This window comes from Anthonomus grandis, chromosome 7 (genome assembly GCF_022605725.1).
Source record: "Anthonomus grandis grandis chromosome 7, icAntGran1.3, whole genome shotgun sequence".
In the NCBI taxonomy this organism is placed as follows: domain Eukaryota; kingdom Metazoa; phylum Arthropoda; class Insecta; order Coleoptera; family Curculionidae; genus Anthonomus; species Anthonomus grandis.
The window spans coordinates 12,258,414-12,276,462 of NC_065552.1; the positions used below are offsets into that span (position 1 = coordinate 12,258,414).

Genomic DNA, 18,049 nt, shown 5'->3' on the forward strand with positions numbered 1-18,049 from the left:
ATTGATTTCTTCACATAATGCTTTACCTGTATATTTTAAATTATTATTATCTGTCAATTTTTTAAATGAAACAAATCAACCACTGACACTATGACTGTCTTATTCCAGATTGTCGGTAATGGCGAACGGTGTATCCCAGGTGACGATACAGCCTGTGGCGATGAAGGTCCAGCAAAGCAAGCTCGATTAGCCCATCCAAAAGGGATAGCAATAGCTGTAGATGGTACCATGTACATTGCTGATGGTACTAACATTAGAGCGGTCGACCAAAAGGGTGTTATTCATACTTTAATTGGAAATCATGGACACCAGAACCACTGGATTCCTATACCCTGTCAAGGAGCCATATCTGCTAGTCAGGTAAGAGTTAATTTTGTAAATTACTTGAACAAAATGTGTTATGTTTTTATGCAGCTGAGTATTTTTAAAATAAGGGTCTAAATTTTCACGCAACTTAAGGAAAATAAAATAAAATGACCATGAAGTATTATAGACTGCAGGGATTCCTAAATCCAAAATGAAACGTATTCCTCTCGTAAACCGTAAAACATAAAATACAGCGCCGATTAAATTATTTATTTTGTTTATTTACATAATAATACACAAATATTAATTATAAAACTTAAAAAATTTAAACTAAAAAAATTATAAAGAAAAGTATACTTTTTAATAGCTACAACACTATAGTTAAAGATGTTCCATTATACCGGAACAAAGGCATCGCATGCTCTTGCAGTGCAACAAAATTTATTGTTTAAGTCTTGATAGATAAAACATTAAATGTCTGGCTGTTATAAAAATAAAAATGAAAATTTAGTAATTCTTACAATTCAGGCAAATCAATTAAGTTATTTTCCAACATGTATAAAAATTGAAAAATCAGCAAATTGCAACCTTTCCTCTAGGGTAAGAAACGAAAATCGTTCCAACGGTTATGTCTGTGTAAACACAGTTTTCTTGTACACTTCACCACACTTGAATCATTGAAATTTCAGACATTTTCTTAATAATATGGTTTTAGTAATATATGGACCAGAGTTAAGATGCATATTCGAGTATAGATATTCTGTCATAAGAGAAATATAAACATTTTAAATTAAGTGCGGTAATGGTATAATCGTAAGCAATTAGGTATAAAGTTAGGTCAATTAGGCCAATTAGGTCTTTAAGCTAAAAGAAATATCATTACATTTAACTGTGTTTAGGAGCAAGCTATTGTTTTTCAGGCAAAGGTAAAATAAGTCTCTCTTTTCAGCATAATCTTAAATTAAATAGTGAAAAAAACGAAATTATTATGTTTTGGGAATAAAGCTAAGAGTTTGTCATAAACACTTTAAATTTAAATATTAATGGCTCAAGTTTGTCTTTTGTGCCTACTGCAAAAAATCTGGGCGTAACAATTGACGAGGTTTTATTTTAACACTTACAAAATATTATTAGAAAGCGATTTTATGCCCTTAAATTAATATATAATAATAGACATATTTTTAATTTTTTCAAAAAAAAATGCTATGTGACAATCTTGTTCTGTCTCACTTTAACTATTGCGATTTTCTTTATAGCTCCTGTTTAACTGCTATTAACAAGATATAAAATACAAAAGGTACAAAATGCATGCTGCAGAGTTTTTCATTTATGAAATTCGCAATAACGACCATGTTTTATACTTAATATCTAAAAGTAACTGATTAAATATGGAAAATCGTCAAAAGCATCATCTATCAAATTTTGTTCATAAGTTGCTTAATGCCCCTGAATTCTCAAAAACTTCAAAATCTAAATTTTTACCTAGAACAGCAATCCATAATAAAATGTAAGATACTGGCATCGCTATACCACAACATAAAACTGCTATGTTGGAAAGATCATTTATATATAACGCTATCAGCATATACAATATAATACCGGATAATTGTAAAACTTTTAGTATCAACAAATTTAAATTTAAGTCGCGACAGTTTTTTATGGACGTACAAACAAATGAACAATGAACTATGAACTAGCTGGGTGATTTGTGGTGGAGCAGGGCTGGCTGCCTGTTGGAGATTTCGACCTATTAATTTACCTATTATAACCTATTATCTTATTAAAATAATATTCATGTCATATGATTTTTTTATGTTATGGATAGCTTTTACAGAAATGCATTTATAGTCAACTTATGAAATTATGTGGAAGTTGATATGGTTAAGTGAGAATAGCAACATTTGCTCTTAACCTTCGCCGATCAAAGGCACACAAATATTCTTTTATGTTAATTAACTTATCAATATTTTTTTTTTGTAATTTTTTAAATAGTTAATAAAAGTCGTTAAAAAATAGTATGCCCAGGGTATTTTGAAGTAGAATTTAATCCGTAATATTATCAATTTTATAATTGTGTTTGGTATCATCCACATATGATAGACTTTTATGATAAACTTAGTAGATATATTATTAATAAATGAAATAAAGAAAAGCAGGTCCAAAATTGAGCCTTGTGAACTTTTGAAGTGGCAACGATCTTTGCAGAACTTTGAGCGTAGTAAACTACTTGTTGAATTAAGTAAAATAGAAAAAAATTTATATGTGAAAAAGTTGTAAAATCTATAGAGATTGTTATTGAGAATTCCAGGATCAAATCCTCCAAACGCTTTAGAAAAGTTGGTACAAATTATGAATCTGTAAATTAGTATATATTAGTAATATAGATTCAGAAATAAATTCTATTAGAGAGAACAGATGAGGAGCAGAGTTGCAAACTGCAGTTTGTCCAAATTTTCACATTTTGAACTAATTGTGGCGCAACATTATTTAACCGAATTTCTATAATTTCACATCACTTTGGACGTTCAAATCGAATTTTGTACCATTTAAAATATATTGCGAAAATCCCCTAGACATGCAAAATGCATTTAGTTCATCACCTTTAGACAAACAAAAAGTATTTTGTTCACAAGACAAACAAATCGCGTTTGGTCCAGATGTAAACATTTTTGTTTCATAACCTAATTTCTGTCGGTGTGGTCTTAGTTTATGTAGAAGTATTTTGTGTTTGTTTCATAACTTTTTCGTGAAGTTTAAATCACAATGGAGTCTGTAGATGGTGAGCACATTGTTGGTGATAGTGACCGGGGTAGCCGAAAGCGACAAATTAATTCAACAACTAGGGAAAGAAAAAAACAAGTGAGGTATGTATTTATTTTTTAATACTTATTTCTTTTTGTTACGACTTTATACTATTTTAAGGTATTCAAACCATGATCCCGATTTAGAGCAATTTGATATAGCTTGCAACCATAAAAATAATTCAAATTTAAAATGTCAGCAAGTGAGTCGAGAAGATGTAATTAAAGTTTTTTATAGAAAATCCAATAAAACCGTTCAAGATGGAATTTTAGCCAGTTGCATTACTTTAGATATACCGTAAAAGTAAAAGGTGTCGCAAGACTGATGGAAAACCTCACTCTTTTGCAGTAAAATATTGCGTAAGTTAAACTAAAAGTGCTCAAATCCACATGCTGTTATATACATTTATTTTTATTTAAAAAAAATATGGATTTCAATTTTTTTTTACCTATTAAAATTAAATATTTTTTTAGTTTGAATGTTTCACCAAATTTTTTTTAGGTTTTCGTTAAGCAACAAAAATTGCAGGTTTGTCAGAAGTTTATAATGACTGTTTACAATGATGGTCAGAGGAGGGGATAGACGCGATAAGATCTTTTATTAGTCAGTTACAAGGAAAGGAAAGCTATGGAAGAAAAAAGTCTCGGACGGATTTATGTATCATCAGAATACAACAAAAAAAGCACCAAACAATCTGAAAGTAAATTACAAATATTTCAGCCGGGTGTTTAGTAAATACTTTAATATAGGATTCGGTAGTCCCGCTACTGAAGTCTGTAGCTACTGCGTTAGAACACAAACCAAAATTGGTATGTCTCAAATTGCTACACAAAAACAAAAGTTATCTACTGAACTAAAAGTGCATAAATTCCGTGCATCACAATTTCATAAATTAATGAAAGTTAAAGATCCCAATTTCATATTGCTTTGATCTGCAACAAGTTCAGGTATTACCCAAGGTCCCTATTCAGGAGGCATTTTACGCCCAACAGCTGTCAATATACTTTTTTTGCATTACCAAACTGAATTGTAAAGACCCAGTATTCTATACGTGGATGGAGCACCAACCAGGTAGAGGGGCGACTGAGATATCTTCAGCTCTTATCGATTTTTTGAAAAAACTTATACATTTCCAGACAAGGCGACGAAAATCCGTTTTTTTGCAGATGGGTGTGGAGGACAAAATAAAAATAATCATGTTCTGCATGCTTTAATGTTTTGGCTTCAAACGTTTTCATGTGAGCAGATTAGGGACATAGAAATTATATTTCCAATTAGAGGTCACTCTTATCTCCCCGCCGATCGTATCTTTGGATGCATTGAAAAAAGCTTAAGGTCTCATAGTTTTATAAAAACTCCAGATCAATATTGGGATATCTACACCAAAGTGGGTGGTGTACAAAAACTTGGAACTGACTGGCATTTACTTGACATAAAAAAACTTTTGCTGCATCTGAAAAAAGTGACTGGCATTCATTCTTGTCGAAGACTTTTGTTAAAGAAAAAAAGTTCCACCCATAATTATTTGCTGGAAACTGAGTTACTATATCGCAATTCAGATGAGACAAAAAAGTTTCAATCATTTCTAAAACCACGAGCAAGATTCGATCAAATAGAATTACAGGAATTAGGTTTAGGTCATAAAAAAAAGGTAAAAAAAGTAGATAGTTTAAAAAAATTATTGGCATCATTATCTGGAGAAAACTGGAATCAGGATCCAGAATTGGAATGGTAAGTTCCAATTTTAAAAGGCCAGTGTGAGGTTGAAACCAATGTTGAAGAAAGTGAGGACTGTGACTGTAACGATACGGAAGATGTTAATTTCATTTCAGTTTGTTAAGAAATAAAAATACTGCTTAAAGAAAATGGTTCTTAATTTTTTGGTGGTAATTTTACCCAAAAAGTTTTTCCAAATGACAATTAAAAGGCATTTTGTCCACTATAGACATGCAAATAGCATTTTCTCCAAATGTTTTTCTAAAATACCAAACTTACTTTTGCTTCTTCTAGTCTGCCATTCTAGTATTTACTTATCCTAAATTTTCCTAATTTTTTAGTAAAAATCTTAACTCGGTAAGTAAGACCGATTCGTAGCACCAGTTTTTGATGTTTCCTGAAAATTTACAATTTTGGACAAACCGCATTTTGCAAGTCTGCTCCTCAGATATGTTCTTGTAGATTTGCCTTTCATTAAACCTTGTTGTCTAGTATTAATAAGAGATATAAAGTAAAATGCAGACAAGCTATTTATTATTGTTATAGGACAACAGTTTTCAATAGGATCCTAATTTTAGATGTTTTCAAGTTCAGGAAAATATTCTTTTTCTATGATAAATTAAAAAGAATAACGAATGGGTTAATAAAAGCATAAGCAATTTAAATAAATATTTATTAAATTGTATAAATATTATAATAAAGAAATGTAAAATAAACATTTCGCAAAAAGGTCATATTTAAACTCTAATGCAATGTAAATTACTCTAATACAGAGATTAGAATAATTATTAGAACTAAACATAATTTTTATGCCTATAATATCAACACTATTATGTAAATCTTTAAGAAGAACCAAATTTAAAATAATATACAGGACAATTTGCCAAATCAACACACGATACTTAAATAAACATTTATTTTTGGTTTTTTACATGGTAATAAAATACAATTATTATTTCATAAAATTTAAGGGTTTAAGAATGGTATATTTTACACTATTTAAAGACGCAAACGAAACGTGGCGTTTAATGGAATGGCCTTCTAAAGAAATATGCTTACCTTGAACAAAACGTTGAATATTTAGTTATAGAAACCCAGTATAAAATCTTTAACCCCAAACTTTAACCAGAAACTCTACCGACAAACTTTACAGGGTGATTCTCTAACAAAAATTAAAAAAGGTTTTTTTATCTGAATGTGTGTTCTAAACGTCCTACTTTTGGACCTACAGGGGAATCCGAAAGTAGGGCGTTTAGAACATTAAATAATAGTATACAGGATTTAAAGGAGTTTAGTTTTAAATTATGATCATCGGAGCATTTCTTTTACATTATTTAAGTCTGTGTTAAATTTCTCAATATTTTCATTTATCTTATCTAAAGAAAAAGAAGTGTATATTTGAAAGTCGTCAGCATATTTAATTTTCGACTTCTTAATAGAATTGCTCATATCTGCAACATATATGGAAAACAATAGAGGGCCCAAAATTGAGCGTTGAGGTACACCTGTGGCAATTGGTACAATTTCAGATTGAACGCTTTGAAAATCTCTCACAATGTCCATACAAAAAGATCTATGTATTAAATATTGTTCGAAAAATTTTACAGAATTATTAAAAAATCCATAGTAATGAAGGTTGGCGAATAGCATATTATGGCTAATCGTATCGAATAATTTGCTGAAATCAAGAAATGCCAGTCAAAATATTAGTTTTTTATGTTCACTGTGACGAACATTGTTTAAAAGAACAAGTAGAAGTGCCGTAATCAGATCGAAATCCCGACTGAAATGATGGGATGAAATTTGACGTATTTAGGAAGTCGTACAATTGTTTATTAATACAATGTTTTTCAAGACGTTTAGAAACTACTAAAAAAACACTGATCGGTCTTGGAATCCTTTAGTTCTTTAGGATTCGTATTTTGAGCTAGTGGTTTTCTGATTGCTTTTTTATATGAAAATGGAAAATACCTTTCTAGAATACAAGAATTTATTATATTTAATAAGGGTGGAATGCAGTATGGCAAGTAAAGTTTAATATTCTTTACTGACATACCATTATCGCCAATTGCCCCAGTGGATATACTCTTCAGAATCATTAACAGCGAATTCTCGTTTATAAGGGTAAAATTTAGTTTGACATTAACATTGGGATGGATATTTGAACGATAGAAAAAGATTTTATCATCTGACACAGAGTTAGGAGCTTGAAAAGTAGTTGAAAAAAGTTGGAAATCTGTTCTGCGTCACATAATTCATTGGGAATTGAAACTGGCTTATTGGATGTATATCATCCAATAAGTTTGTTATAAATTAAGTTTTAAATTAAGTTTTTAGTATTGTCCCATAAATCTTTTCTTTTTTTTAAGAAAATTGGTTAAAATTAGTAGTTTTCCCGTGCAATAGTTTATGTAAAAAAAGAAGTTACCCAAGGTTTTGTTTTTTAAATATTTCTTGTGTGCCTTATCCCTTAAGCGCAATAAACGTTTCATGTTTTCAGTTATGCAAGGTATAAAATTCTACTTTCTTTAATTTTTGTTAAAGTGTTCTTTAATTTTTATTTAATTTTATATATTTTTATTAGAAATGTCAAATTTTGTATCAATATTGTTTGTGCAATAAATTCCATTCCACTTTATTTACTCAGCATCTCTGCGAAAATCCTCAACATTAATGTTTTTATAATTACGGTATTTTAAGTATTGTACTTTGTTTTGTATTTTAGGCAAATTTAATATGGCGTATACTAAATTAGGGTCGGTTAGGCTTCTTGACGCAGGTGTAGTAACAGCTTTTATCACATCGAGTTCTTGACTCGAAATAATCACGTCAATAAGACTAGAGCTGTTTGTCAATAAATTATGGTGTGCAGGTTCAATTATTAATTATTAATTATTAATTAAGTTGAAGATATTTAAAACTTGCTAAAGATATTTTTATTTCTAGTTGACTTAAAATACAAGTTAATAAATCTGTCGAATAGAATAACATTAACTATACGCGTGAATTATCAAATTTTGGTCTGTCTAGTAACTTGTATCTTTTGGGGATAGCTACCAACGAAAACATGTTAAATCCTTTTTTAAAACTTACAAGACTAATAGCTACTAATACTGTGATCAATAAAAGTACATTTTAAGAAATTTTACGTACCCTATTCATTGATACCTTCGAGTATTTCTAAATAATAGTTAATATAATAAGATGATTTCTTCAAATTATAAAAGGGCAAATGAAACACTATTAATCTTTTTCTAAATATTACAAATACAAAATGACATTTGACTCTTTATTTAAATTTGATCCTTTTTAATAATGAGTTTAATTGTACTCGCTTCAGTGTGAGTTAAATCCGCTAAATTTTAATAAGCTTAATCACATCCATGAGGGAGCTATCGAAAGTGCTCTTCATGTAGAATTATAAATGAATCAGAAAACAATTAACAGAAACCTGTGCAGGCTCAGCCGCAAAATTCGATTATCTTCGGGACTACAAAATGACAAAACTCGATCCAATTAATTTTTTACGCATCCGATAGAATTAAATTAAATTAAAGGGACAGCGCGTTCTCATTAAAGGGGGCTAGCTGGAGTAATACAAACATGGAAAGTGAACGAAATAGCCAATTTAACTTTTGCCGTTAACGGGTTCGTAACTAACCATTTTCAATATAATTTTAGGGAAAGTAATGTAGTTTGATGGACCGCCGGTGGTAATTTTCATTAAAGTTTTCATGCAGATAATTTCGGATAGATATTTTGGGAATCTCGAGGTGACAAAGGGATCCAATAGATACTTGAAAATAATTTTGTTTTGTTAGCTGTTAAATTTTAAGAAAGAATTTAACACCTTAACTTCCCATTACCTGAAATGAAAAAAATGGTTAAATGTGCAAAAAAAGGGAATCTTACTTCGGTTATGTTTTTTTTTATTATTAAAATATAAAACCTCACCCTACCTAACTAACAAATTTAAAAATAAAATAGACGTACATAATATTAATATGCGTAGAAAACATGTTTTCATACCAAAGACATATATTTTAGAGATATTTTTCATCTAATTTGCCAACTATTACCAGATTATGATTTTCTCTGTTCAGCCCAAAATATTTAAGAAACTTATTAGCGACTTTCTACTTCGGTGTCGATGCAAAACTTTCATACATTTAGATTTTTTTCTTAATTTCCTTGTTTAACAAATGTGGTATTAACCAAGCATTCTCATTATTTCTTGACGAAAATTGACGAAAACAAAGAATATAATCACAGGCTACAACGTTGTGAGACTATGACTTTGTGTTTTCTTTGTTTTCGTTAATTTTGTGTGTTGGTCTCTTTGAAAAGAACGGATGAGATTTTTGTACTCAATATTTCTTTTCGTGACCTAACAATCCTAGTAGCATTCATAATGACTGATTTTTTTAAAAGAAAGAAGATGAGCAGTTCTGACGTCTTAGGGCTTCTATGCTGCTCTCTTGTGATGGCTCGAGATAACTATTGGTTCGGTAGTCATTTTCTCCAGGTTCCACACTTTTTTGATCATCTGCCAGCTCGGTGTACTTCCTTTCCTTTTAGATATCGTAGTGACGATGTTGTGAGTGTGAGGTATCGCCACGTCGGCGATGATAGTTTTTTTCTTTTGTATTTGACAATGATATCAGGTTTGTGAAAGAGTCCGCAGCGATCGGTAATGATAGACCTGTTATAGTAGATCGCAAACTTTTCAATGTCAATGACTGGCTTGGGCACGTAGTTATAGTAGGCTACCTTCGGCTGTTTCGCGATAAGACCAGTTGTATAGGTACTGGTGGAATGTGGTTATGCTTATCTACACCGATGAGTTTGGGAAAGCACTATGATTTAAATAGTTTCTCGTGTTGATATCTAGTTTTGAATGACTCTAGCACAGTCTTCTATTTCATAAGGGTTTGCACTGCAGCTCTGCTCTGTTTAACCATACGTTCCATGCAATTTTATCAGCAAAAGGTTGTGTATAGTGTGTTGCATTTGCCTTGGAAATATTTTTGTAGGTTATTTATTTGTCTTGTACCTAGTTTTGTCTGATGTCATTGATTCATTCACTATAACATTCCACCTTGGTATCTCGATATAGTGACTGTTTCTATACAATATGTTGGAGGTAAAAAAGTGTTTTTTAAGCGTTGTTCTATTTATCATGTTCCTCCAAGTCTGTTGTTGTCCATTTGATAATGCACAATGTATACGTTTAAAGTGGTAAAGTGTATGTATTGGCAGCTTTTATTATATTTTTAGAGCTCAATTTTGTTTTTAAAATGACTGTTGGTACGTTTTTGTTTTATTCGACTTCATTTATTTATAGGCTAATCTTGCATTTGATTGGAATCTTAGATATACATTAATCGGGTTTATTGTTTGTATCAATTTAATATTTATTTTTTCTTTTTTCCATTCTGTTACCATTTGTCTTTCACTACTTTTAATGCCTTACATTTTTCTATTCCGAATTTAATTTTTATGTAATAGCTGAACTCTTCTCTAGTAATGAGTAGAGATTACATTTTCTATTGGGTTTGGATCATATTATTATGTGTCATTTATGTATAAAATGGCTTATTAGATATAACATGCTAGCCCTGCTCTTAATATTTAAGTTCTGAAGAATCTGTTTGAACGATCTCTATTTTTATTGCTATTTCATCTGTTTAGGTTATTGTGTTGTCGCTTATGAGATAAATTTTGGTTCTATAACATTGCACTATATGTTTGAGAAATTTCATTTTTATTAGTGGCACACTATATGCAGGATATCTGCGAAAACCCTAAATACGTTCGGCTTGATTCATATGTGCACATTACCAAAATATAATGTCTGATAAAAGTCCAGCTAACTATAATTACTTTAACATAAATCAGAATACGTAACGTACGTATAATGCCATTTACTCTAGCGATTTACTTAACTCTCTGGATTTATTTTGATTTCCTTTAAACTTAATCTATAAATTTATGATTTGTTTTTTTTTTTTTTTATGGTAAACATAAGTACAACCGTGATAATAACGGTAGAATAAACAGAGATCAGCCACCTTTCTCCTGTGCTCCAGACTATCCAGACTCTTTGTCAGTTCTGGTTTGTCGATAAGACGAATAGCTCTCTTCTGTATAGAATCCAGCAGGTTTAAACTATGCTTGGGTGCAGAGCTCCAGACATGCGAGCAATACTCGAGGGAAGGGCGTATTTGAGCCTTATAAAGAGTCAGCCGCTGTTCTGGTGTATACAGTTTTTTCGTTTTGAAAAGCACTCCGACTTTTTTGGAAGCCGCCCTGGCGACCTCGGCAACGTGGTCATGCCAGGACACACTGTTGGTGACCTCGACTCCTAGAAGATGTAAAGATGATTTCATTAACAATGTTTTCCCTGCCATAACCAGCTCCGGGCCACCAAGGTTAGTCTTCATCGTAAATACTGCAGCCTGCGTTTTTTTAGCGTTAAAATTGACCAAATTGTTATCGCCCCACTCCAAGATTGCTCTAATATCGTTGTTGGTTGAAGCTACTTGTTGCTGCCTAAGATTCTGAGAACTTGCGGTTGTCGTTGGTTTGGCGGACTTAAATGTGGAAATAAGTGTGCTATCGTCCGCAAAGCTGTAGATTGGATTGACAGTGGTTCCTAGCAAATCGTTGATATATACCAAGAAAAGGGTGGGGGATAGAATGGATCCTGGAGGGACTCCAGCGTTAATGTTAAATTTGTCGGAGAGGTATCCATCGACGGCTACTTGGATTGTTCGTTGTTCAAGAAAACTTTTGATCCAATTCAATAATGAGTTTTGTATGCCGATTGAGGAGAGCTTGGTTAGTAGTCCCTCATGCCACACTCTGTCAAATGCCTTGGAAATGTCAAGAGCGACTGAGCGGGACTCGTCGTGCTTCTCCATGGCCTCCGTCCACAAGTGTGTGACGTAGGCCAGAAGATCGCCGGTGGATCTAAGCTTTCGGAAGCCGTATTGATGATCGCTGATTAGTCCAGATGATTCCAGATATCTTAACAGTTGTTGGTTGACTGCTTTCTCCATAATCTTCGATATTACTGGAACTAGTGCAATCGGGCGGTAATTGGAGAGCATCGTCTTCTTACCCTTTTTGGGTACAGCTTGCACTCAAGCAGTTTTCCAGCTTGTTGGAAATTTGCCCTGCTTATACGATGCCGTGAACAGTCTACATAAGGAAGGAGTCAATTCGTCTGCACAACGTTTTAGTATTAGGGCTGGAATTCCATCGGGTCCAGAAGCTTTGTTGGTGTCTACGCTTTTAAGAATTTTATTTATAATTCGTTGGGGAAACGAAATTTCTCTCATCGATGAATTCACCCTTGGCAAATATGGCGGTGTTTTGCCTTGCGAGTGCAGAGTAGAATTGGACGCGAAGAGTTTACCCAGTAAGTTGGCTTTTTCCCTTGCTGTTACCGCGATAGAACCATCATCTGCTGTTAGGGGTGGCAAGGCCGACTTAGCAAATCCTTGACTAACGGCTTTCGATATCGACCAGAAAGATCTTGTTCCATTTGGGCAGTTTAGTAGTTTGTTTTTGATCCTGTTGTTGTGACTCTTTTGCATTCATCAATAATTCGCTTGCAGCTATTTCTGGAGGCTAAAAAGTTCCTCCGATTTTCGATGGAAGGATGTTGACGCCATTTGCGATATGCTGCGTTTTTAGTGTTTACTGCCTTTTTGCAATTTAGGTTGAACCACTGCTTGTTGTTTGATCCGCATTTAGTAGAAAAAGGGATATAAGCTTCCATTCCTGCCAAGATCGTCTCTGTAATTTGGTTTGCACATTCTGAGATGTTATTGGTTCTGAAGCAGACTTCTTTCCAAGGGAATGAGCGATAATTCCTGAAGATGGTTAGCATGATTTATAGTGCCATACCTTCCGCGGCATCGGAGGATCCTGCGTTTTAACCTGCAAGTGGCCAGAGACTGTTATCAATTTGTGGTCCGATGTTCCTAGGGGGGCATGTACTGATACTGTGTACGAGTCAGGGTCTGAAGCCAAGACCAGATCTAGTCTCGATCGGAGATTCTGGTAGGTTCCTCCACAAGCTGCGTAAGCCGGCATATGGTGGCAAATAGCTCAGCTTCTCGTCCTTCATCGTCGCTCTTGTTGTAGAAGCGCAGCCAGTTGATATTGTGAACGTTAAAATCACCCATGACGATGATTTCTGCGCTTGGGTAGTCAATTTGCAGATGGTTAATGCAATCAACCAGGTTCAAAAAGAGCCGTCTATATTGGGTGTCGCTTGGTGGTCTGTAGATACAGCAGATAAATTTCGTGGCACCACTGGCCACTATTTTGAATCACATGACGTCGAAATCCGCAGGTTCAACCGTTTCCTCCCGCTGGTAACTTAAATCGTTCTTGACAAATACTGCCAATCCAAAGTTTAGTCGAAATCGGGTGTGTAGATCGTATCCAGGATAAATGAGGTGAACATTTGTTGTTGAAGATTTCACCTTTGTTTCTGCCAATGCCAGAATGTGAGGCTTATTTGATTGCAGGTGTTGGTGTACTGCATTAATATTGGTGTTTAGGTCTCTGATGTTGCAGAAATTGATTTTTAGGCTTTTTGATTCGCCTGATGGACCCCCCCGACCAGCCTCCGCCCGGAGATCCGAATGGGAGGTGAGTTTACCTCCGGAAAGTTTTGGTCGTGAGGGCGCCATCATGCATTTACTTTTCTTCTCCATTTCCCCTTTGGAAACCGGACACATCGACATGGCGGCGAAACGTGAGTTCCATGGAATTACTTCACGCCGCCTAAGTCCTATGTGGTGGTATTGAACCGGGCGATGCAAGTAGACAACATCTACCACCAAAGGGGTTGCTCTTTTAGTCACCTTTTACGACAGGCAGAGCGTACCGGAGGGCTATTCTACCCCGGCCCTCCCCGGAGGAAAACGCTGTTATATTTGCTTGGATATTATACAGAATGTTGCAGTTTTAAGTCGCATAACGTTTAAAATTTCATAGAACCTTTATTTAATAGCAAAAAATTTTTAAATATAGGATATTAAACACTTATCATAAGCAAAGTGATATACAAATTGTATATATTATCCAAAATTAAATTCGCTTCTATCATCAATAACATCAAGCCTGTCATTTAAAAACGTGCCACGATTTTTTTTTGGTATACCAGTGTTAATTTTGACTTGCAGAATACTTACTTACTTGAATAATAATATACATATTTAATATTGGTATCCCTTGCGGTTAAGAAGATTAAATTATTTTTTCAATTATATGGTGATCTAACTTTACTTTTTTCAAAAGGAATATTTTTATCAAGTTAGTTTTATAGCTTTTTTTATTGCAAGAGTATAACATTATGTAGGTTCTTAATACAACCGTTTTTACTATAAAAGACAATAGCTAGCATCTTGAAAATTTGAACTTCACACTGTACGTTCATATACAGTGTGTCCCGAAAAATGCGGGAAATCTCTCCGATTCAGAAAGAAGATAAAAAAATAGTATGGAACTTACCTATAAAAAAATTTCCTATAGATCCTCCCTATGAAGATACGACCCCTTAAAGATGTCGCTGGAAATCGTTTTTTTTAATACCTTTTGAAGTACTTGGTATAATTTAATAAAAATTTTACGTGATCAACACTACTAAGGGCGTCTTAAAACGGAGTCCTTAAAACACATTTACCTTGTTTATTTTACCAGGGGCGGATTAGGTTGTAAATTATCATGCTTAAATTTTTAACACCCTGCATGATAAAGACTCTGAAATAATAAATATGGATAGCTTGAATCTTAAACTAAAGAAAAGGCTTTCTTGATCATTATCTACAAAATTAACCGTTTTGGAGAAAAGAAATAATTAAGGAATCACTGTTTTATTTTAATTAAAAAGAACCATGATATGTTCTTTTTTTCAGCGATGCTGTTAATGAATGACTGAGCTGACAGTTATTGAAACAACAGAGAAGTTCTATTTTAAGTTAGTTTTTAATTTGAAAAATTATATGTTTTTAAAAATGCAGTGGCGTTCTTCTTAAAGACTTCCTAAAGACACCTTAACAAAATTATTTATAATTATTAAGAAAATGTAAGCATATGTTTGTCTTGAATCAAAAACAACCTTTATCAATTTACTTTCGATAATTGTTCGAAACAATTAATTAAAAACTTCGTAAGTAGGTTCATACATCATTGATTTTCAATTTGTCGTTCTTTTTACAAGTAAATACCGATACTTTCATAACATCATATCAAGAGAGAACCGTCATCATAAACGTAAAATATAGGCTCATAGAAATAAACCTAAATAAAAACTTTAATGTGAAGTGTTTCTTGAATACAAAAATCTTTATATTTTAAAAATTTAAATATTTTTCTTGAAAATTCTTATCTATTAATGGACTATAAAGAAAAAAAAACTTTAGTTTTGTCCATGGTTTTAATAACAGGTCATATTTTATCAATATTTATCATGTACATATTTTTTGACCACGTCACTGGTAAAGATTCCTTGTGTCGCGAAATGTGATCGAGCGCCGTTGCAATGTTGTTGCTTTTTTCTCTAATATATGTTATCTATATTCATTTAAGCTTAAATATTAACTTCTTTATAGTGTATTTAATTCTATTTTATTTAAAAAATGCTTCATACTTTATTAAAGTGTAATATTATTATGTGTCTCCAAAATGTTAAAAACAGCCAACTGATGGTCGCATGGGCCATACTCGTAAAATATCCTCTTGTTTGATAATGAATATTTTTGTAGATTCGGTATTTTCTAATATTGTTTCAAATCTTTATGATAGACCGTATATCTCTAATGTTAAAACCTTCTTTTCTTTTAGGCTCAACTACAGTGGCCAACTGGCTTAGCACTTAGTCCCCTGGATGGAGCCATCCACTTCATAGATGACAGACTAATATTAAAACTATCTCCAGAAATGAAAGTTTCTGTTGTAGCTGGCAAACCCTTACATTGTCATAAAAATGAAAATATAACTGGGGAAAACAATGAATTAGGTAAGTAATAACATGTTTCAGCGTTTATAAGCCATCTCATGATGCAGCATCGTTTTAAGTTGTAAGAGTAGGTATAAATTTTTACTACCTTAAACCTGCCAAGAATGCATAAAAACCAATGGTCCTTACTAAACTCCCTTTCGCATTTTAGGTACAGTTCTTGCGTTGGCCTTTAACCCCAACGGTGAACTCTACATAGCCGAGTCAGATACTCGAAACACATATTACGTACGGCTCATAGACACCGCCGGAAAAATCACCCATTTCGCTGGGAAATTACAGCCGAAAGACAGGAAATGTCAATGTGCCATAAACGCGACTACCGCGAATCCTGTAAGGAACAGCAGGGAGTTGCAGCAGGAGTGTCTTTGCCCCCCGCCCGACGATACTACAAATAATGCGGAAACGTTGCTTTCGTCCAACGCGGTGTTCCAGACCATTTCCGCCATTGGCGTTTCGCCTGGTGGGGTTTTATATATTGCAGATCAAGGTAATAAGAAATAATGTTTTTTTCCTTTTATATCAGTGAACATCTGGGGGTGTATGTGACATTTCTTCTTATTGTCTTTGATGCTTCAAGCAATAAATGCGTAAACTTTCTTATTATTTTAATTGATCTATTATACCAACTTATCGTAAGAACGTAAGTAAAAAAATAAATGAGTTATGCGAATCTCCAACAAGGATAAAAGGTAGATTTTTAACTGCTAATATCGTATAAAAGTCACAATTTTAATAAAATTATTAACAATTATCTTATTGGCTTTTAATGGCCCTTTTAAAATACTATGTTGTCTATTATATAATTAATTATAAAGCCTATGAAAGTAAATCTTAAACAGCATCTAAATCTGAATAGTAAAGAGGTTAATGTCATATTCTAAAATATCTACGATATTTTTGTTGTCAATCAGGAATTTGATTAAATAAAATGAGGACTTATTATAGCAATGACTTAATAATTTCAAGCCGATGAGAGCTTATCTAAATTATGAAAATAATTTTAATGATTCTAGATCAATAGCCTTTTAATATCAGTAAGATGATAATTAAATTATATTTAGACAGACAACCGCTAATTTCAATAAAAAGAAACGATTTATTTTAGAAATATCTTTTCTTTAATATTTGCCCAATTTCAAAGTGGCTCAAAGCTTGTAGGAATCATGACTCATAATTGATTAACCGATTCTGTTAGAGCAATAACCTTTAATAAAATATATTATAAAGATATTTAAGGATTATCTTAATCGTAACAGCGTATACCATAACGCATACATTCTCAGCTTAGTTTAAAAGAGACTCTCTTATTAATTATTAATACGGTCAGAAAATAACGCAATTATTTCACTCTTTTATTGTAACTAAACTTGAATAACCCGGTAGTGTAGTCTCTCTTTTACGATTTCCATAGGTAGACTGTTAAAGCAGTGCAAAAGGAATTTCTTTGTGCTTTATCTTCCAAGGCAAATATTAACATATACAGTACGGCTCTTAATTGTCCCCCCTCCTGGAGGGACTGGAGGTTATACGATGTATCGCATAACCTCCTCTTCTATTTTTTTATTTTATTTTTGAAAATGGCGTCCCGCCGCATAACATAGGGACCAAAAAGTTGTATTTAGGTTGCCTATGATGTGTGCCAAAACATCAAATTTTTATATAAACGCATTCAAAAGATAAAAGAGGGCGGACAATTAAGAGCCACTTGTATAACAACGTTCATATTAACTACAGTTAAAATGAGATTTAATGTTGTTAGCCTCAAAAGAAACAAGATTAGTATTTGATTTGATATTGTTTTACACTATTTTAAATGGTATATACTATTATAATGGCTTTTTTGTCGTGAAATCATTAAATACCAATTATAGATGTTATAATGCAACCTTATTTCGTGTCCCTTTTCATCATACAAATTACGAATTCTTCTCACCAGTGATCATTCTCAAGAACTTTAAAACTTAAAAAGCATTATATTTCTTTATAACTGTAGTGCTTCATGTATTGAGTTTTCGGTATTAATGGTCTAAGTTATATATAATTATAATAATATTACTTTATTGAATTCAAATTATTAACATTTTGCAATAGCGATGAATATGCGTTAGGGTGTTTAACTATTACATTAATCTGCATGAATAATCCAGGTCGCGGGTTTATCCCCTTTTCGACAATTCTTGAGCA

The 18,049-nt window shown here is 32.8% G+C and overlaps 1 protein-coding gene across 7 annotated transcripts in view; it reads left to right on the plus strand.

Moving 5' to 3' along the window:
* The window catches only part of LOC126738818 (teneurin-a), a 1,182,227-nt gene that overhangs the window by 1,132,760 nt on the left and 31,418 nt on the right, over nucleotides 1-18,049 (plus strand). For all 7 annotated transcript variants that reach the window (XM_050444260.1, XM_050444261.1, XM_050444262.1 and 4 more), the window contains 3 exons: nucleotides 109-360; nucleotides 15,688-15,862; nucleotides 16,014-16,352. In XM_050444260.1, coding sequence (XP_050300217.1) covers nucleotides 109-360; nucleotides 15,688-15,862; nucleotides 16,014-16,352 — 766 coding nt within the window. The remainder of the gene's footprint in view (nucleotides 1-108; nucleotides 361-15,687; nucleotides 15,863-16,013; nucleotides 16,353-18,049) is intronic.